General features: G+C 40.3%; 1 protein-coding gene and 1 non-coding gene across 2 annotated transcripts in view; both read left to right on the plus strand.

The window, feature by feature from the left end:
* The first annotated feature begins 4,294 nt into the window (after positions 1 to 4,294).
* The window catches only part of YIPF4 (Yip1 domain family member 4), a 34,080-nt gene continuing 15,485 nt past the window's right edge, over positions 4,295 to 22,889 (plus strand). The window contains exons 1-2 of the mRNA XM_006080587.3: positions 4,295 to 4,622; positions 21,482 to 21,635. Of these exons, the coding sequence (XP_006080649.1) occupies positions 4,544 to 4,622; positions 21,482 to 21,635 (233 nt within the window). The 5' untranslated portion in view covers positions 4,295 to 4,543. The remainder of the gene's footprint in view (positions 4,623 to 21,481; positions 21,636 to 22,889) is intronic.
* TRNAG-UCC lies at positions 17,970 to 18,040 on the plus strand. The gene has a single exon. It is a non-coding gene; the product is annotated as a tRNA-Gly (tRNA).

Raw genomic sequence — 22,889 nt, forward strand, 5'->3', positions numbered from 1 at the left:
AAAAGCAATGCACCAGTAACTACAATGAATGTAGATGGACTCAATGCTCAAGTTTAAAAGCTAAGGTTGTTACTCTAGGGAAAAAGTCCTATTTACAAAAAGACATATCTAGCCTTTAAGGATACAGAAAAGTTAAAAGGATGGGCACAAAATTATAGCAAAGTGGACTAAAGAGTTCAGCACTCTCATCCCCAACAACAACACAGTTTAATTGGAGAAAATTATTTGAAAAAACAATTATTTAAAGTCTCTAGAAATTGTCCTCAGGGTACACAACAAATGGAAAAACATTCATTTAAGAAACTTTTATTTCATCTTGGTAAGAATGAAAGTGGGGATTCCATGCTGAGAGGGGCATGTTGTGAAGACCCTAGGCTCAGGGCACAACCAGCTAATCCGTGAAGGACTGCCAGGACACAGAGCCAATCTTCATAGACTGAGAGAGGTGGCTGTTTTTTCAAATGCATACTTTTTAAAGTATTTATGTATTCATCGCTGCTCTGAGTTTTGGTTGCTGTGCACAGGCTTTCTCAAGTTCCAGAAAGCAGGGGCTATCCTCCAGTTGTGATGCACCGGTTTCTCGCTACAGTGGCTTCTCATTGCAGACCATGGGCTCTAGGATACTCGGGCTTCAGAAACTATGGCACACAGCCTCAGTAGTTGTGGGGCACAGGCTTAGCTGCTCTGAGGCACGTGGAGGCTTCCCAGGCCAGGGATTGACCCTGTGTTCCCCGCACCAGCAGTGGATTCCTATCTTCTGCACCACCAGGAATCCCTTGTGGATTCTTAATCCTTAATATGTCTCAGTGTTTCTTCTTCCCCATTACCAATCTGCAACCTTAGTCCAAGACATTATATTTCTGCTAAAGTCTAATACAAGTCTCTGCTCCCCAAATCAAAACATCCACTACTGTGGATATCTTAAGTAATTATTCTAACAAGAATATCTAATATGTCACTCCTCTGCTCTAATTCCTTTAAAGGCTCCCCCAACACTTTCATAAAACATTTTTTAGCATGCAATATTGTTCATTATTTCTTCTTTACCTATTCATGCAATCACATCTGTAGCCATCCTCTCTCATGTAACCTAAGCTCCAAGTAAAGTAAATGACTTCTAGTTTCCAGATATTTGGAATGTGATGACCCAGGCTGCCAGCCCCACATATCTCTTTGGTCAAAAAATTTTATACACCCTTTAAGTACCAAGTTAATTGTTACCTCCTGTGAGAAATTTTTCAGTATTTCCTTTTACACATTAATGGCCATGACTTCCCAGTGCTCTACTGCTGAACTATCAATTATCTCTCTCAAACTCTGTCCTCATTATACCCTCAAAACTTCTCTCAAAAATTGGACATCACATTAATGCGGCTTGGATAGAGTGCCTGAAGAACAATGGAGAGAGATTTGTAACATTGTACAGGAGGCAGTGACCAAAACCACCCCAATGAAAAAGAAAGGCAGAAAGGCAAAATGGTTTATCAAAGAAGGTCTTACAAATAGCTGAGAAAAGAAGAGAAGTGAAAAGCAAAGGAGAGAGAGAAAGATATACCCAACTGAATGAAGACTTCCAGAGATTATAAAGGAGAGATAAGAAGCCCTTCTTTAAAAAACAGTGCAAAGAAATAGGGGGAAACAACAAGATCTGTACTCTTCTACAGATCCCCTCAAGAAAATTGGAGATGCCAAGGAAACATTTCTTACAAAGATGAGCACAATAAAGGACATAACAGCAAGGATCTAACAGAAGCAGAAGAGATCAAGAAGAGCTGGCAAGAATACACAGAAGAACTGTAGAAAAAAGATCTTCATGACCCAGATAATCACGATGGTGTGATCACTCACCTAGAGCCAGACATCCTGGAATGTGAAGTCAAGTGGGCCTTAGAAAGCATCACCATGAACAAAGCTAGTGGAGGTGATGGAATTCCAGTGGAGCTATTTCAAATCCTGAAAGATGATGCTGTGAAAGTGCTGCACTCAATATGCCAGCAAATTTGGAAAGCTCAGCAGTGGCCACAGGACTGGAAAAGGTCAGTTTTCATTCCAATCCCAAAGAAAGGCAATGCCAAAGAATGCTCAAACTACCGCACAATTGGACTCATTTCACATGCTAGCAAAGTAATGCTCAAATTTCTCCAAGCCAGGCTTCAACAGTACGTGAACTGTGAACTTCCAGATGTTCAAGCTGGATTTAGAAAAAGCAGAAGAACCAGAGATAAAATTTCTAACATCCATTGGATCATTAAAAAAGTGAGAAGGTCCAGAAAAACATCTACTTCTGCTTTATTGACTATGCCAAAGCCTTTGACTGTGTGGATCGCAACAAACTGTGGAAAATTCTTAAAGAGATGGGAATACCAGACCACCTGACCTGCCTCCTGCGAAACTTGTATGCAGGTCAAGAAGCAACAGTTAAAACCAGACATGGAACAACGAACTGGTTCAAAATTGGGAATGGAGTACATCACAGCTGTATATTATTACCCTGCTTATTTAACTTATATGCAGGGTACATCATGCAAAACGCCAGTCTGGATTACTCACAAGCTGGAATCAAGATTTCCAGGAGAAATATCAGCAACCTCAGATATGCAGATGACACCACCCTTATGGCAGAAAGTGAAGAGGAACTAAAGATCCTCTTGACGAAGGTGAAAGAGGAAAGTGAAAAAGCTGGATTAAAATTCAACAGTCAAAAAACAAAGATCATGGCATCTGGTTCCATCAATTCACGGCAAATAGATGAGGAAAAAGTGGAAGTAGATTTTATTTTCTTCAGTTCAGTTGCTTAGTCATGTCCGACTCTTTGTGACCCCATGAACTGCAGCACGCCAGGCTTCCCTGTCCATCACCAACTCCCAGAGCTTGCTCAAACTCATATCCATCGAGTCGGTGATGCCATTCAACCATCTCATCTTCTGTCATCCCCTTCTCCTGCTGCCTTCAATCTTTCTATCAGGGTCTTTTCTAATGAGTCAGATTCTTCGCATCAGGTGGGCAAAGTATTGAAATTTTCTTGGGCTCCAAAATTACTGTAGACAGTGACTGCAGCCACAAAATTAAAAGACACTTGCTCCTTGGAAGAAAAGCTATGACAAACCTGGACAGTATATTAAAAAGCAGAGACATCACTTTGCTGACAAACGTCTATACAGTCAAAGCTATGGTTTTTCCAGAAGTCATGTACCGATGTGAGAGTTGGATCATAAAGAAGGCTGAGTGCCAAACAATTGATGCTTTTGAACTGTGGTGCTGCAGAACTCTTGAGTGTCCCTTGGATAGCAAGATCAAACCTGTCATGCCTAAAAGAAGTCAACCCTGAATATTCATTGGAAGGACTGATGCTTAAGCTCCAATACCTAGCCACCTGATGGAAGAGTGGACTCACTGGAAAAGACCCTGATGCTGGGAAAGATTGAAGGCAAAAAGTGAAAGGGGTGGCAGAGAATGAGATGGTTAGACAGCATCATGGACTCAATGGACATGAATTTGAGCAAACTCTGGGAGATAGTGAAGAACAAGGGAGCCTGGCCATGCTGCAATTCATGGGGTTTTAAAGAGTTGGGCATGACTTAGCAAATGAACAAGTTTATCAGCAGACAGGACCTTGTGAAAACAGCACTGGAGTAGAATTCAGAAGATATAGGTGCTCTTCTAATTGTGCTCCTTCCTTACCTTTTCAGGCTTCAATTGCCTCACTCACTGAGGAATGTGGTAGACAAGCGCCCTAATGTTTGAGTGGAAATTTATAGCTTTTTTTTTTTTTTTTTTAAAGTATCCAATCCAGCCCTTCATTTCACAGATGAGAAAGGTAAGTCTTAAGGACCATATACAATTTAAGTCAAGATACTGGGGGAGAATGGATACATGTAGGTGTATGGCTGAGCCCCTTTGTTTTTCGCCTGAAACTACCACAACACTGTTAATTGGCTATACCCCAATACAAAATTAAAACGTTAAAAAAAGAGAGGGAGATACAATTAATATCTAAAGGAAAGGGAATCTATGGATATTCCAGGGCTGATTTGTTTAAAACACTCCCAATTCTCAAAATTTTTACTCCCTCCAGTTAGCAAAAGTAGAGAATATAAAGAAAAGCCAAAAGGCAGGAGACTTGACGGAAACAAATGAAAAAAGTAAGACGCCAGAGTTTTCCACGAATTACAAATGAACTTCCTGTCCCAGGTAAACTTCCGCAATCAACAAGAGGGAGAGCCAATCAGAACCTTTCTCCGAGAGCCAATGGAAGAGCAGATTACAAAGAGCCAATCACAGCGGCGCTGTCACTGTTATGGTTCTGTCAGGGCGCCGGCGTCGTGGTTCCTGGGCGGTCGCCACCGAGGGCACTTCGGTAGACCTCTGGGGATAGCTTCGTGGCTAGCTGCGTTGTCTCCGGCCTTGCTCCCAGCCTGCATCTCCCAGTTCAGGGGTCCAGCCTTAGGGCGCGGGTGCGGGTGCGGGTCGGCGGCGCCGCGGCCTTGGGGCCTGGGCCCAGACTCAGCCTCCTCCTCCGCCGCGGGCTCGGAGGGGCCGCGAGATGCAGCCGCCGGGCCCGCCCCCGGCGTATACCCCCACTAACGGGGACTTCACCTTTGTCTCCTCAGCAGACGCGGAAGGTGAGACTGGGCCCCCGAAGGGCCCGTCACCCCGGGGGACGCCGGGCGGACACGGCAGGGTCTTTCTGATGCCGAGGTGATTGTGGCCTGGTGGGTACGGACAGCAAGCTGACCTACGGGTGACTCTAGTCTGTGCGTTCGCCGGGCCTTCCGAGACGGCCGAGTGGCCGAGGGTGGGGCGTGGGGAGCTTTCCAAGTGACTCGGTCGGCTTCTGGCTCTCCCCACACCATCTGGTGTCAGGTTTATCTGGCGGACTCACCCACCTCGAGTGCACCCACGGGACCCTAGATTTTATTTCTAAAAAGTTTTACTGTAATTCAGAAACGGATGGTTAGATTGGCCGGGATCGGTGTCAGAGAATGAGAATGAGGAAGGAGGGCTGTGTTGCTCTGTTGTTTATCAGTACATAACTTTTGCGTAGATTCGGCGCTGCAAGTACTAACCTCCCTCGAGGAGTTCGTGGTTTTTATGGAATCTGGTATTTTTGCCTACGTCCCTAGTTTTCCTCCTATTTCATGGTATTTGACAGTGTTCAGAGAAGTAAATCCAGATGTGTTTGAAACTTCTTGTAATCCAGCCTAGTGTTCCCAGTAGGTTCTCCAGATTTTCGCCAGATACTGTTTTGAGGAAGCTAGAGAGATTTTTCTACAGTAGGGGAGAATTTGTTTTCCTCCTTTTCTGTGTACTTTACCAAACTCTTTGTAACAGAAATCTTTCTCTGCTCCTTTCGTTAGACTTTGTTAACCAGTAATTTTCCATTGACGAGACTTACCTGTTCAATATGAAAAAAAATAAATTTTTCTTAATTGTAGAAATTTCATCCTCGAGAAGGACATAGTGTGTTTCCTGAGAAGACTAGTTTTGTAATATTTAATTAATACAACTTGCTTTCCCTTTTTCTGTTTTGCTTTCCTCGTTTTTGTTTTATGAGTGTTATTATTTTTTTTAAAGTACTGTAATTTTGGCTGTAATTTAAAATGTGAAAAAAATTTTATCATAGAGAACATAGCTGATACATTTAAATGTAATACCGAAATTTGGTGAAATATGGCCACCCAAAATAGTTTAATTTGTTACACCTACGTTTGGTAGCCTAGTGCTTGGGGAGGAATAAGTGACCTTAATTTCCTAGACTTGAAGAAAAAATTATGTCATTTAGTATCACAGCCTGTTTGTTCAAACTTATGTATCTGTGTTTATAGTTTTCATATCCTTCCTTCCCCCAGGAATTACCTTTCTTAAATATACTGAAGAAATGTGATAATAATATAGCAAACATCCATTGACTCCATACATAAAACCAAGAAACCTGGGATAAGTAAAATCCATAAGGTTTATTCAAACTTGTCCACGTATCCTCCAAGATTGTATAGACTCCCTATATATCTAGGGAAATATAGACAAAGATAGATATGTGTATAAATAATATTCTCATGTGTATAACCTTATACAGTTGGAATATGCAGACTATTTTAAGCAAACAACTTGTTTGATCTTTTTAAGAATCTTGCTGAGCTTTATTATTCCTGAGTTTTAGTGAACCTGAGGCTTAGAAAAGTTCAATAACCTCCACACGAAGGATCTGGAATTAAGAGCTAGTGTTCTGTCTCCTCAGATTTCTTTACACTAAATCATGATGCAGCTTTCATATATTTTTGTAAACTGGATAGTGCATATAAAGTATAAAATCCTGGATTTCCATTGTGTCTTTACCAGTTACTGTCCATGTGATATTGGGCAAATTACTAAATCTCTCTTAACCTCAGCTTTCATGTACTTAAAATGAGAATGATAGTAGCCAAGTGCTCAAACATTTTGCAGATGCAAAGCAGTTAGTACATCTGGCAGAGTTAATGCTCAGTACTTGTTAGCAGTGTTGCTGCTGCTTTGAGTTTCATTATCAACTGACCCCACAATTATTTTTTGTTGTTCTCTAACATAAACATTCACTCTGTGACGCCAAGTCTCTTCTCTGGTTCCTAAGCATGCCATGTAAATTCTTGCTTTTCTGTTTTTATGTTTTTTTTGTCTAAACATGAATGTTTTCAGCTTATAGATGTTTTCATGTGTACTGTCCTAGATTCTGCTCAGGTCTCTTAATACTTACCGTTACTAACTGTACTTGTTCTTTGTTCTAAAATGTGCCTTGGTGTTTGTATCCATATATATGTGTATCCTGGTCCTCGTGCCTAGAATGCAGTTTCTCTTCCTTACACCAGGATGAAATCAAATACTCCTTCCTTGCTGAAACTTTGCTTAACTGTTACTCAGAAACTTCCCTAATCTTTTCTGTATCCGGTACTTAGCACAGAACCCAGAATATAAACATCACAACATAATTGTTTGTTGAAGGAATAAATGATTTCTGCTTTCTTTTGTCTCATATGACATTGACATTTTTGACTACAAAACTTAGCACATCTGTATGGTATAGCTAAAAACTTACTGGATTTAGAACCGGAAGACTTCAGTTAAAGTTCTGACCCTGACAGTAGCTATGTGATATTGGCCACATTACATAGCTCCTATAAACTTATATTAAGTAAAATGAAAAGCACACTTATAAGAATATTGTGAAAACTGCTTAAGGTAATGTGTATAAAAGCAGGGTCCATAAGTACTAGTTAAAAGAACATAGGCTATGTATGGCTAGTAAATGAATAAATAAGTGAATAATGAAATCCAGACTGAATATTCAAGTCTGTGGTGTAAACCTACATCCAAAAGCAGTAATGAAATGCATGTGTTTAAATGCAAGAATGCAGAGGAGCCTGGCAGGGTCCATGGGGTCACAGAAGAGTCAGAAATGACTTAGCAACTGAACAACAACAACGATACTGTTATACATATGTAAAATATTATATAGAAGTCTTTAAAGCAACCCTTTGACTTTATTTTTTATCACACAAATAAATGATTCTTTGCCTGTTTCATTTCCACAGACCAGCAGCATTGGCATTGCTGGGTTCTAGTAATGCAGAATAATCTGCTTAATTGTAATATACATTTTGACAAGATCATCCTTCAGTGATTCGTGTAGCGCATTAAAGCGTGAGAAGCTCTGATTTAGAATATTATGAAAGATCAGTCAGGAGAGGAGGACATTTTTTTATAGCTGAAAGATCAGGGACAATTTAATAGAGGTAATATTTTGTCAAATTTTGAAAGATAAGTAATGTTTTTTTAATGTAGAATGAAGGGAGTATGTCTATACATGAGGGACTGCATATGAAAAAGTCCCTAACACCAAAAAATGGCTTAATAAGAAAGGGATTTTTAAAAATTCATCATACATAATAAATACTATAAAAAGGAGGTTGAAAGGTAGAAGTGGTTAAGTGCAGGAAGGGATCAAGGACGTCTTCAGCGAAAGATGAGGTACAGTTTAAAGGAAAAGTTCTTCAGGTTGAAAAGAGGGAAGAACATTCTTTAAAAACTATGATGTTGTTGTTGAGTCACTAAGTCGTGTCTGACTCTTTGAGACCTCACTGCAGCACATCATGCTTCCCTGTCTTTCACTATTCCCTGGAGTTTGCTCAGATTCGTGTCCATGGAGTTGGTGATGCCATCCAACCATCTTATCCTCTGTTGCCCTCTTCGTCTCCTTCCCTCAGTCTTTCCCAGCATCAGGGTCTTTTTCAGTGAGTAGGCTCTTTGTATCAGGTGGCCAAAGTATTGAAGCTTCAGCATCAGACCTTCAAGTGAAAATTCAGGGTTGATTTCCTTCAGGCTTGACTGGTTTGATCTCCCTGCTGTCTAAGGGACTTTCAAGAGTCTTCTCCAACACCACAGTTCAAAAGCATCAGTTCTTTGGCACTCAGCCCTCTTTATGATCCATTTCTCACGTCCGTACATGACTTCTAGAGAAACCATAGCTTTGATTTTATAGACCTTTGTCAGCAAAGTGATGTCTCTGCTTTTTAATATGCTAAGTTTGTCATAGCTTTTCTCCACGGAGCAAGTGTCTTTTAATTTCACGGCTGCATTCACCATCCACAGTGATTGTGGAGCCCAAGAAAATAAAGTCTCTCACTGTTTCCATTTTTTTCTCCATCTATTTGCCATGAAGTGATGGGACCAGATGCCGTGATCTTCGTTTTTTTGAATGTTGAATTTTAATCCAGCCTTTTCACTCTCCTCTTTCACTTTGATCGAGGGTCTTTAATTCCTCTTCCCTTTCTGCTAGTAGGATGGTGTCATCTGCATATCTGAGCTTATTGATATTTCTCCCAGCAGTCTTGATCCAGGCTTGTGATTCATCCAGCCTGGCGTTTCAGATGATGCACTCTACATATAAGTTAAATAAGCAAGGTGACAGTATATAGCCTTGACATACTCCTTTCCCAGTTTTAAACCAGTTTGATGTTCCATGTCCAGTTCTAACTGTTGCTTCTTGACCTGCATACAGGTTTCTCAGGAGGCAGATAAGGTGGTCTAGTATTCCCATCTCTAAGAATTTTCCAGTTTGTTGTGATCCACACAAAGGCTTTATCATAGTTAATGAAGCAGAAGTAGATGTTTTTCTGGAATTCCCTTGCTTTTTGTATGATCCAATGGATGTTGGCAGTTTGATTTCTGGTTCCTTTGCCTTTTCTAAATCCAGCTTGTACATCTGGAAGTTCTCAGTTCATGTACTGCTGAAGCCTAGCTTGAACTAGCTTGAACTTGGAGTATATGCAAAATGAGCACAATTACCTGGTAGTTTGTACATTATTTGACACTGCCCTTCTTTGGGATTGGAATGAAAACTGACCTTTTCCAGTCCTGTGGCCACTGCTGAGCTTTCCAAATTTACTGGCATATAGACTGCGGCACTTTAACAGGGTCATCTTTTAGGACTTTTAAATCGCTTAGCTGGAATTCTGTCACTCCCACTAGCCTTGTTTGTAGTAGCGCTACCTAAGGGCCGCTTGACTTCTGGCTCCTGGCTATCAGGCTCTGAGTGACCACACCATCGTGTTATTTGGGTCATTAAGACCTTTTTGTATGGTTTTTCTGTGTGTTCTTGTCACTTCTTTTTAATCTCTTCTGCTTCTGTTAGGTCTTTACCGTTTCTGTCCTTTATCATGCTCATCCCTGCGTGAAATGGTTCCTTGGTATCTCCAGTTTTCTTGAAGAGATCTGTAGTCTTTCCCATTCTGTTGTTTTCCTCTAGTCTTTGCATTGTTCAAGAAGGCCTTCTTATTTCTCCTTGCTGTTCTCTGGAACTCTGCATTCAGTTGGGTATATCTTTCCATTTGTCCCTTGCTTTTTGCTTCTCTTCTTTCCTCAGCTGTGTGTAAAGCCTCCTCAGACAACCACTTTGCCTTCTTGGATTTGTTTTTCTTTGGGATGGTTTTGGTCACTGCCTCCTGTACAGTGTAACATACCTCTGTCTCTCAAATCTCATCCCTTGAATCTATTAATCACCTCGACTGTATAATCATAAGGGATTTGATTTAGGTCCTACCTGATTGGCGGAAATAGCAACCCACTCCAGTACCCTTGCCTGGAAAATCCCATGGACGGAGAAGCCTGGTAGGCTACAGACCATGGGGTCGCAAAGAGTTGGACACGACTGAGCGACTTCACTTTCACTTTGATTGGCCTAATGGTCTTCCCTGCTTTCTTCAATTTAAGCCTGGCCTTTTTATTTTTCAGTTTTAACCTCTTCATTGATCACAGCCTTAGGATTATTGCAGAGGTAGTAATTGGCTGAGGCAGTCCCTGTATATGGCTCTCCAGGTGGCTCAGTGGTAAAAAAATCTGCCTGCCAATGAAGGAGATGCCAAGGGTTTGATCTCTGGGTTGAGACAATCCCCTGGAGTAGGAAAAGGCAGCCCACTCCAGTATTCTTGCCTGGAAAATTCCGTGGACAGAGAAGTCTGACAGGCTACATTCCATTGGGCCACAAAGAGTCAGACGTGACTGAGCACAAGAGTCCCTGTATTTTATACTTCCCAGTCTTCACAGACCTAAAACAATGCTGATTTATAGCTTGAGCTCCTTGGAGTTAGAAGCTGTGTTTTACTGTCTACCAGTATCATACCCACTGCCTAGCACAGCGCCTGGTTCATAGCAGGAACTTAATAAATGTTTGATGACTACATTATACTTTTTGATTAAGATAAGGCTGTTGTGCTACTGTGTTCCAGTCCCTGGCAACCACTATTCTACTTTCTTTTGTTTTCCTCTAATGTACTTTCTGACTTTAGAGATTTGCCTATTGTTGATATTTTGTGTAAACAGAATAATACAATATGTGACCTTTTGTGTCTTTTTTTTTTCCACTCAGCATAATGCTTTCAGGTTTGTTCATGTTACAGTATGTATCAGTAACTCATTCCTTTTCTGGCTCAATAGTAGTCCGTTGTTTGGATATATGATCAATTGGATTTTAAACTCTTTGAAGTATCTTCTTTATATCACTCTCAGGGCTTATAGAAATAAGTAAGCCATAAATATTTATCAGTGGATTGCTTAACCAATGTTGAAAATGAGACAAGTACTAAAGAGAAAATGACCTAATGTTTGTGATATAGTTCCTCTTGCCAAAGTCCAGAAACTTGTCTCTATTTTCTCTTTCACCTTCTCATAGTCAGTTGATCATCCACTTATTTCAGAAAAGCTCCATTGCCTTAGTTCAAGTCCTTTCCGTTTCTCTTCTCTGTTCTTTACTGACAGTACTTCCTCCTCAACTTCTCCCCCCTTAAATCAGTCCTCCATAGTCTAGCTAAAATTATGTTTATGGTTGTTGTTTAGTTGCTAAGTCATGTCCGACTCTGTTTGACCCCATGGACTGTAGCCTGCCAGGTTCCTCTGTTCATGGAATTTCCCAGACAAGAATACTGGAATAAGTTGCCATTTCCTTCTCCAAGGACTGTGTTTACAGAGTGCAAATATAATTTTGTATATCTCCTTTATTAAAACCCTCTAATATCTCTTCCTTTAAAATTTAGTCTTTTTTTTTTTTGCCTGTGCTGGGTCTTTGTTGCCGCAGGGCTTTAGTTGCGGTGAGCGGGGGCTGCTCTCTGGTCACGGTGCGTGGGCTTCTTGGTGCGGCGGCTTCTCTCGGTGGGGCGGCTCAAGGGCGCAGAGGCCTCAGTAGTTGCAGCAGCTGGGCTCGGTAGTTGTGGCACACGGGCTTAGTTGCTCCACAGCGTGTGGGATCCCCTTGGACCAGAGATCAAACCCATTTCCTACTTTGGCAGGCGGATTCTTTACCACTGAGCCACCAGGAAAGCCCTAATGTCTTTTCTTAATATAGCTTCTATTGTGTTTTATTTAGTACATTCCAGTTCATTAGATACATATTTTATTTTTCATGTTATTGCAGGTTACAGTGTTACCAAAATACACTGCAGAATGACAAAAGTCTTCTTTCCTTCAACTTTCTTTTTCAAGTTTTGAAATTGAACTTTCAACCTCAACATTCTTATTACTTTCTTTCAAGATCTGTGCAGCTATGTGCCCTTCCATTAATTAATTCATCCAACTTGCGCACATTTGTTGGCTGCCTACTATGGACCAGGCACTGTAACAGGTATTGGAGTTAACGTGTTCAAAACAAAAGGGCAACAAACACACTTAGCTTCTCCTATCAGGGAACTTAGAGACATTAACCAAAAAATCACACAAATATATTAGCCAGACATCCTGGAATGTGAAGTCAAGTGGGCCTTAGAAAGCATCACTATGAACAAAGCTAGTGGAGGTGATGGAATTCCAGTGGAGCTATTTCAAATCCTGAAAGATGATGCTGTGAAAGTGCTGCACTCAATATGCCAGCAAATTTGGAAAGCTCAGCAGTGGCCACAGGACTGGAAAAGGTCAGTTTTCATTCCAATCCCAAAGAAAGGCAATGCTAAAGAATGCTCAAACTACCCGCACAATTGCACTCATCTCACATGCTAGTAAAGTAATGGCCAAAATTCTCCAAGCCAGGCTTCAACAGTACGTGAACTGTGAACTTCCAGATGTTCAAGCTGGTTTTAGAAAAGGCAGAAAAACCAGAGATCAAATTCCCAGCATTTGCTGGATCATCGATAAAGCAAGAGAGTTCCAGAAAAACATGTTTCTGCTTTATTGACTATGACAAAGCCTTTGACTGTGTGGATCATAATAAACTGTGGCAAATTCTGAAAGAGGTGGGAATACCAGACCACCTGACCTGCCTCTTGAGAAACCTATATGCAGGTCAGGAAACAGCAGTTAGAACTGGACATGGAACAACAGACTGATTCCAAATAGGAAAAGGAGTACGAGTACATCATGAGAAACGCTGGGCTGGAAGAAGCACACGCTGGAATCAAGATTGCCGGGAGAAATATGAATAACCTCAGATATGCAGATGACACCACCCTTATGGCAGAAAGTGAGGAGGAGCTGAAAAGCCTCTTGATGAAAGTGAAAGTGGAGAGTGAAAACTGGCTTAAAACTCAACATTCAGAAAACTAAGATCATGGCATCTGGTCCCATCACTTCATGGGAAATAGATGGGGAAACAGTGGAAACAGTGTCAGACTTTATTTTTGGGGGCTCCAGAATCACTGCAGATGGTGACTGCAGCCATGAAATTAAAAGATGCTTATTCCTTGGAGGCAAAGTTATGACCAACCTAGATAGCATATTGAAAAGCAGAGACATTACTTTGCCAACAAAGGTCCGTCTAGTCAAGGCTTTGGTTTTTCCAGTGGTCATGTATGGATGTGAGAGTTGGACTGTGAAGAAAGCTGAGCACCGAAGAATTGATGCTTTTGAACTGTGGTGTTGGAGAAGACTCTTGAGAGTCCCAACCAGTCCATTCTGAAGGAGATCAGCCCTGGGATTTCTTTGGAAGGAATGATGCTAAAGCTGAAACTCCAGTACTTTGACCACCTCATGTGAAGAGTTGACTCATTGGAACAGACTCTGATACTGGGAGGGATTGGGGGCAGGAGGAGAAGGGGAGGACAGAGGATGAGATGGCTGGATGGCATCACTGACTCGATGGACATGAGTTTGGGTGGACTCCAGGAGTTGATGATGGACAGGGAGGCCTGGCGTGCTGCGATTCATGGGGTCTCAAAGAGTCAGACATGACTGAGTGACTGAACTGAACCGAATGGATATTATTATAAACAATGAGTGCTGTGGAGGAAAAGCCAAAGGGACTATAAAGGAATGTTATCTAGTCAGGGAGATCATGGAAAATTTCTTAAATAAGTATACCATAGAATTGAAGAATGGGTGGCATTTAATTATCTGAAGTTGGAGGAAACAAACAGATACAGAGTCCCTAAGGTTAGAGGGATCTTGGTTCATTCAGAAAACTGAGCGGCTTAATATGTCTGGAACATAGGGTCATGGTGGGGCGGGAGACAGAAAATTGTTCTAAAGAAGTGGATAGAGCATGTGGAGATTATTAGATTTAGCTGAAAAAGCAATGTGAGGCCACCAAAGGATTTTAGACAATGAAAGATTTGCATTTAAGAAAGATTGTTCTGGCTATAGGTGAGAATGGATTGAAAGAATAATTAAGGAAAGCAGTTAGCAGACCATTATAGTCACGCAGGCAGGAGATGATAGTTTGCACTAGATTGATGCTGGTGGTAGAAATGGAGAAAAGCGGGCAGGTTCAAAAAATATTTAGAGATAAAAGTGATAGAATTTAGTGGTGGTTGAATGGTATGGGAAGCATGTGAATGAAGGAAACTGTCAAGGATAATCAGACTTCTTTCTGTTTTACAAGGCTGGATAGGATAGCGGTACTATTCACTGAAATAAGAAGCTAGAGGAAGACCTTATCCAGAATTCACTTTTGGAATATTGAGTTTTAGATACTTTTGAAATAGCTACAGTGTGAAGCTGACATGTTAAGCTGACAGTTGCTTAAAGTCTACAAAAGAGAACTGGGCTCAGTATATTGCCTTTTGAGCTCAACGTTTCTACCCTGTTATGGTCTGAATAGTTGTGTTCCCCCCAAATTTATATGTTTAAATTCTAATGCCCAGTGATGATGTTAGGAAGTGGAGCCTTTGGGAGGTACTGAGATCATGAGGATGGAGCTCTCGTGAATGAGATTTGTGCTCTTGTAAAAAAGATTCTAGAGCTCCCTACCCACTTCTGCCATGTGGATGCACAAGGAGAAGTCAGCCAGCTAGAAGAGAGCCCTTACCTGAACATGCTGACACCTTGACTTTAGACTTCCAACCTCCAGGATTGTGAGAAACAAATTTCTATTGTTTATAAGCCACAGTCTATGGTATTTCGTTATAGTTGCCTAAACAGACTAAGACACTCCTATATAAAAACAATACAACTCTTAGGACATGATTGTGATCAGTAATTTGCAGACATATGATGCAGTAATTTTTGTATTAATATGCTCTTTTTGAGTAAACAGTAATTTTCTGTTAATCTGTTAAGGTAACTATTTAGCCTACTTTGTTTGATATTCCCCCTCTCCAAAAAAGGTATCACCTCTAATACAATTTAGTAGTGTTGATAGAGGAATCTTTAGTTTTACCTTTTAAAAAATTTCCTACTTGATTTTTAAAAACATTATATCCATGTAGGTATTATCACAAATATCCTTTATACAGTATGCTCATGAAACACAGTATATGATTTATAATGGGTGCAAGAATTAGCTTTTGTTTCCTGTTTGAATGACTCAACCTTTCTTGGAGATGGAAAAAAGGTAGTTATGCCAGATTTACCTTTTTAAAAAATGCACATTTATTTTCATAAATTTTAAATTTGTAAGGTATTAGGCAAGGGCATTTGTAAGGCAAGGGCACCCCACTCCAGTACTCTTGCCTGGAGACTTTCATGGATGGAGGTGCCTGGTAGGCTGCAGTCCATGGGGTCGCGAAGAGTCGGACACAACTGAGCAACTTCACTTTCACTTTTCACTTTCATGCGCTGGAGAAGGACATGGCAACCCACTCCAGTGTTCTTGCCTGGAGAATCCCATGGATGGGGGAGCCTAGTAGGCTGCTGTCTATGGGGTCACACAGAGTCGGACACGACTGAAGCGACTTAGCAGCAGACAAATCTAAAATGTGGTAAAATTGCATAGAACTGTACATACATACGGGGCTTTCCTGGTGGCTCAGTGGTAAAGAATCTGCCTGCCAGTGCTGGTGATGTGGGTTTGATCCCTGGGTCGGGAAGATCCCCTGGAGAAGAAAACAGCAACCCACTCTAGATTCTTGTCTGGGAAATCCCATGGACAGAGGAGCCTGGTGGCGAAAGTCCGACTTGCAAAAAAGTTGGATGTGACTTACTAAACAGCAACAACAAATACATATAGAAACACAAATAAGTGCGCTTTAAACTGGTAAAATCTGAATAAGTTGTATTGACTGTATCAATGTCAGTGTCCTGGATTTGATAGTATATGTAATGGTACCATTGGGTGAAAACAGGGTGAAGGGTACATAAAACTTTTTTGGAACTTCCTGTGAATCTATAATTATTTCAGAGTAAGAGTTAAAAGACTCATAAAGCAAATAAAATACGTTTCTGTTAGCTAGTTGATTTATCTAACAGAAACGTGGTACAGTGGAGAAGGGAATGAATGGCAAACCACTTCAGCATTTTTGCCTTGAGAACCCCATGAACAGTATGAAAAGGCTGATATGACATTGAAAGATGAACTCCCCAGGTTGGTAGGTGCCCAGTATGCTACTGGAGAAGAGTGAAGAAATGGCTCTAGAGGGAATAAAGAGTCTGAGCCAAAGCAGAGGCAATGCCCAGTTTTGGATGTGTTTGGTGGTAAAAGTGAAGTCTGATGCTGTAAAGAACAGTATTGCATAGGAACCCAGAATGTTAGGTTCATGAATACATTGGTCAAACAGGAGATGGTAAGCATGAATATTGACATTTTAGGAATCAGTGAACTAAAATGGGCCAGAATGGGTGAATTTAATTCAGATGACCATTATATCTACTACTATGGGCAAGAATCCCTTAGAAGAAATGAAATAGCCCTCATAGTCAACAAAGAGTCCAAAATGCAGTACTTGAGTGCAGTCTTTTTTTGGGGTCACAAAGAGTTGGATACAACTGAGTGACTGAACAGCAACAACTGGTTTGTGCCAACATGAGATTTAATTTTTCTAAAGGTAGGTTCAGGAGATTTAATTTCTTTTAATTAATATTATGTGCAATATGAAAATTAACTAGTAGTATCAAATAGTAAGAGCTTCCCTGGTGGCTCAGACGGTAAAGCTCCTGCCTGTGATGCGGGAGACCCGGGTTCAATCCCTGGGTCAGGAAGATCCCCTGGAGAAGGAAGTGTCAACCCACTCCAGTACTCTTGCCTCAAATAGTAAAGCCACTAAAATCGTAAACCAAAATGATATGAATAAAAATATTACCTAGGACATAATTTTATACAAGGCTTTAAAATTTTTTCTTATGGAGTAATATAATCAAGCTCCATATAGGTCTATTGTTGCTGTTGTTTCTAAGTTGTGCCCACCTGTTTGCCAACCCATGGCCTGTAGCCTGCCAGCCTTTCTGTCGGTGGGATTTCCAAGGCAAGAGTAATGGAGTTGTTCCCATTCCCTCTCCAGGGCATCTTCCTAACCAGGGATCGAACCTTTCTCTTGCATTACAGGCGGATTCTTTAGCACTGAGCTACTTGGGAAGTCTAGCTGTTATAAAACTATTATGTACTTGCTTGGTTTCTTGAGCTTTCATTGGACTATATGTGCATTAAAATGTTTTTATAACTAAAACGGAACAGTGGAATTTATCCCTTAAGTGTGAAACATGTGCTTGTTTTATTTTGCTGCACAGATAGTCCATTCTGGTTTAGATTTAAGCTCACATGGATTTCATTTCATTTTCATCCAAATAAAATGGAGTAATTGTTTTGTCCTTGCTCTTGTTGCTTGTTAAGTAAGAAAATGCTTATTCACGTATAGAAGAAGTTGGCAAGTACCAACAAAATGTTCATGTTCATTGCAGTTTACTCTTCTTTCATAAAATCAGAACTTTTGTAGGGGCAGATCAGCAGTAAATTTCATCCTGAGTATACCGTCTTACTACACTGACCAAATTCTTCAAAGTAAAGTTCTCAGGCTGAGTAGAAGATTCAGAGAAAGGATTCCTCAACCCAACTTGAACTGAATTGAAAAGGAGGGAGAATTACCATTAAGTTTTGTTCTGCCATTTTTCCAGGTGGCTTTCAATAAAATTTGAAACTTATTGATATTCTTCTTCACTCTGAGCCCAGACAAGCAAAGGAAATGTTTTTGAGATTTCTTTCAAAGATGATTTCCTCTTAAATCCACTTATATTTATTATTATCCTTGTTGTTTTTTTACTGAGAAAATGACAAGAATGTTACAGTGTAGTAAGAGAGAATTTGGGCTTCCCAGGTGGCTCAGTGGTAAAGAATCTGCCTTCCAAGCAGGAGACACAGGTTCGATCCCTGGGCTGGGAAGATCCTTTGGAGAAGGAAATGGCACCCACTCCAGTATTCTTGGCTGAGAAATCCCATGGACAGAGGAGCCTGATGGGCTCTAGTCCATGGGGTTGCAAAAAGTCAGGCATGACTTAGCGACTAAATAACAACAACAAAGAAAGAATTTAAAATGAGTGTATTATAATTTTGGTAGATGTGCTCAGTCATTCAGTTGAGTCCAACTCTTTGCAGCCCATAGACTGTAGTCTGTCAGGCTCCTATGCCCATGGGATTTTCCAGACAAGAATAGTGGAGTGGGGTGCCATTGCCTACTTCAGGGGGTCTTCCCGAATCTGTGTCCCTGTGTATCCTGCATTGGCAGGCAGACTCTTGACCGCTAGCGCCACCTGGGAGCCCTGTAATTCTGGATACCTATGCTGGAGTTGATCAAGCTAGCTTGTTTCTATTCTGGTTTAATGTAAGACAGCTGTGCTCCTGGAGCGATTTGGAATATTTCTCATGTTTTTTATGTGCTGCTTGCTCATGTTTTAGGATAACTACTGAGTTTTTTTTTTTTTTTTTTAACTTTTCTGTTGCTTTTTTTGTACTCACATCTACTTATATCTTGGGAGAACTGAGTGGTGTGTCAAACTGCGGTTTCTAGCATTGTCCTGTATGTGTCCACGATGTTTTTCTACATTGCCTAGAATGGAAAACACTACCAAATTGCAGGCTAAAGGTGCCTTTTTGAGGCTCTGCATCCATGCTATGAAAAACTGCTGAACATATACAATTCTTTCTCACAGAACTCCTTAGCTCTAGGATTTATATATCTTTTTTTTTTTTGGTTTAGAAAAGGACTTTAAGTGCAGTCTTTCCAAGAGGCCAGGAAACAGTTGTTAAGGTCTTTTCCTGTCTCATTCGAAAACCTTTCATGTCACTGTTGTACTAATGACTTCCTGATCTAAATCTTCCTTTTCTTAAAGCAAAAAAAAAAAAAAAAAAAAAAAGCACTCTTTGTACCTGTTGGAAGTAGAATTTTAGTTAAGTTTCAACTCTTTTTCATCTTTGTCTCGGAGTAAAATGAAGCAGAAAGTAATTTTGAGAGAGTATTTTAATCAAAAGTATTTGAGAGAGTATTTTAATCAAGATTGTATGATCAGCATCTACAGAGACTATTTTTTAAGCCTAAGCAGGGAAGGACAGTGCATTCAAAAGTACTTGGATTTTATCTCTAGCTGAATAAACTCCCATGTAAAAGCTTCTTAGAGTCATATAATGTTAAACATGGAAAAAATTTTGAATAGGAAACTGGAGACCAGAAGTGTTAATAATTTGCTGTATTAATTAGTAGCTAAGTTAGAACTTAGCTTCAGAATACAAACTTTATTATGATTAATTGCAGGAGTTGTCAGAACCAGACAGTTGAAGGAACTGTCAGAACCAGAAATATCATGAATGCATAAAATATATGTAGATGTACAGAATATGTGTTAATCACCTTTTTATGTAATTGGTAAGTCTTGGTGGCTCAGATGGTAAAGCATCTGCCTGCAATGCGGGAGACCTGGGTTCGATTCCTGGGTCGGGAAGATCTCCTGGAGAAGGAAATGGCAATCCACTACAGCACTCTTGCCTGGAAAATCCCATGGTTGGAGGAGCCTGATAGGCTACAGTCCATGGGGTCGCAAAGAGTTGGACACGACTGAGCAACTTCACTTTCATTTTCTCTTTTCTTTTCAGGCTGTTAGTAGTTAAGTTTCGGGGGAGTCAAAATTATACACGTATCTTTGACGGAAGGTGGTACCCATAATCCTCACACTGTTCCCATAATTGAGCCCCTAAGTGATTAAAGTTCTAAGTCAGATTTTTTTAATAGCATTTTTCAAAAGCTAACCTAGAAAATTTAGGGTAATGTGCAAAATTAAGCTCTTCTTTTTACTGTGTATGATCTCCAGGGAAGGAGAGTCTGTGTTGAGTGTTCTGGCTTGCTGTTGCCAAAACTGTTTTCTGATGTACCACTCCAGACTTGTGACTAGGTAGCAGCGTTGATGATTGTTTACTAGTGCATGATGTTTGGTCCTACAAATGTGTTTTTCAGTTAGTTCCTTTATGACCTCAAGCAAGACCTTCACTATTTCCATTTTTTTTGACCAGAACATGTGATACATGTACTGCTGTGATTATTTGTAACCTCTGAGGCACTGGTACAGACTGAATGGATTTATTTTGTAATGTGGATAAACAGGATCTCTTGACTGCTCTTTAGAATTTACCCAAATTGCTGAAACTAAAGATAAATGATGTAATTATATAAAGAAAAAAAGTTAGCTGAAATATCAGGGAACTCGTACTACTAAGATTTATCCAGAACTAAGCATTAATATATAAAGCACTTAGCGTAGATAGTTGATGATTTTAAAAACAGAATATTAATAAGTACATGAAAAAGTAGGAGTAATTGTCTGTGGTTTTCCTTTAGCAAATAATAATATCTGTTGGTTTGCATATATAAATATGCAGTGCCTTTAAAAAGAATGTATGCAGCCACTTTGTTCTGAAGCACATAATGTACATAATAATGAAGGAAATTCAAAATGATACCCTGTTGGGAATTCCCTGGTAGTCCAGTGATTAGGACTTGATGCTTTTGCTTCCAGAGCCAGGGTTCAATCTCTGGTAGGGGAGCTAAGATCCTACAAGCCTTGAGGTGTGGCCAAAACCAAACCAACCAACGTACCAAACAAACAAAAAAAAGAAAATGATATCCTGTAATATATTTTTTTATATATCTTCCATTTAAAATTTAAAGTTACCGTTAACAAGTCTAGATTCTGGTACAAGAATTCTGGTACATCTAATTAGATGTGAAATCTTTCATGTGTCTTCACTACTCTGATTTTCATTTTCCTGTAAAAATAAAAGTGGTTTTTAGGTATCTGTTGGTGAAAAAATAAATTCCACTGAGTAACTTTTAAAAATTTTATTGGTTTATTCAGTGGTTCATGAATTGGGCAGCATCCCATTTAGCAGATAGAAAGGAGCTTTGAGGGGCTGTACAAAATGAAAGACTTTAAGCAGAAGGAAACAGGGAAAGGAAGTTGTATTAGCTGGAAGTGGGTTAGTTATGGCAAAGTCACTTTCCTTTAGGAGATCGCAGGGTCTTTCAGGCAGATTACCTCACTCATGATGACCAGGTGATTTCTGACTCACTAGTTTTAAGATTCTGTTTCTGGGAGAAGCCAAAACTGTAATTAATTTTTGGTTTGGTGACACAGGACTTAGCATAAGTGACTCCCCTTTTGTGTTTGTTGTCTTGTTTTTAATACTATCAACTATAAAATACGAAAATTGTATGCACTAGCAGGTGTTCATACTTAGAGATCTTTAAATGATAATTTTTAGTTGAATATTTGCTTATGTTGGTTAGGATTCACACATTTTACCTTGATTTATAGTTTTGTCGTCTTTTCTCCTAAGATCTCAGTGGTTCAATAGCACCCCCAGATGTCAAGTTAAACCTTGGTGGAGATTTTATCAAAGAATCTACAGCCACAACATTTCTGAGGCAAAGAGGATATGGCTGGCTTTTGGAAGTTGAAGATGATGACCCTGAAGATAACAAGCCACTCCTGTATGTAAAAATAATATGTATTTTTTGGATTCTAGAGCTGGTCTGTGAAATGATTATATTCTTTTCATATTATTTAAGACAGGTATGGAAAACCTTAACCTTTTTGGTCAAAAGTTTTAGCTGTTTTCCGTTTTGCTAGTACATTTGACCCTTGAACAACTGAGGTTTGAACTGTGTAGATCTACTTATATGTGGATTATTTTCAGCACTTGTATTGGAAAATTTTTTTGAGATTTGCAGTAGTGCAAAAAAAAACTCGCAGGTGAACTGTGTAGCCTAGAAATATCATGAATGCATAAAATATAGATGTGCAGAATATGTGTTAATCAACTTTTTATGTAATTGCTAAGTCTTCTGGTCAACAGTAGGCTATTAGCAGTTAAGTTTTGGGGGAGTCAAAATTATACATGTATCTTTGATGGAGGGTGGCACCCATAATCCCCACATTGTTCAAGGTCACCTGCAATTAGTAAAACTGGAATAATGAAATAATATTTTGAACTCATTGAAAGTTCAGTTTAAGACAAATTAAGAATTCCCAAAAGATTACCTCTCCAAACTCTCTCCTGTATAGCAGTTCTCAAGCTACCCCTGGGAGGACTACAGGGATACTTTCACCTTCTTCATAGTACTTGAAGATTTTTAAGTGATTATGTATCCCTTGAGCTTCCCAGGTGGCGCTAGTAGTAAAGAACTCGCCTGCCAATTGCAGGAGACGTAAGAGACGTTCGATCCCTAGGTTGGGAAGATCTCCTGGAGGATGGCATGGCAACGCACTCCGGTTTTCTTGCCTGGAGAATCCCCATGGACAGAGGAGCCTGGCGGGCTATAGTCCATAGGGTCGCAGAGTCAGACACGACTGAAGCAACTTAGCACTCGTAAATAATCAATAGCATGCACACGTATCACTTAGGGGGAAAAAGTGAAGAATTTAACAGTTTGGAAAGAAGAACCTGCTGCTGCTGCTGCTAAGTTGCTTCAGTCGTGTCTGACTCTGTGTGACCCCACAGATGGCAGCCCACCAGGCTCCTCTATCCCTGGGGTTCTCCAGGCAAGAACACTGGAGTGGGTTGCCATTTCCCTCTCCAACGCATGCATGCTTGCCAAGTTGCTTCAGTTGTGTCCAACTCTGTGCGACCCTTTGGACAGCAGCCCACCAGGCTCCTCTGCCCACGGGATTCTCTTGACAAGAATACTGGAGTGGGTTGCCATTTCCTTCTCCCCTAAGAAGAACCTATAGCATTGTAAAATCAA

This window comes from Bubalus bubalis, chromosome 12 (genome assembly GCF_019923935.1).
Source record: "Bubalus bubalis isolate 160015118507 breed Murrah chromosome 12, NDDB_SH_1, whole genome shotgun sequence".
In the NCBI taxonomy this organism is placed as follows: Eukaryota; Metazoa; Chordata; class Mammalia; order Artiodactyla; family Bovidae; genus Bubalus; species Bubalus bubalis.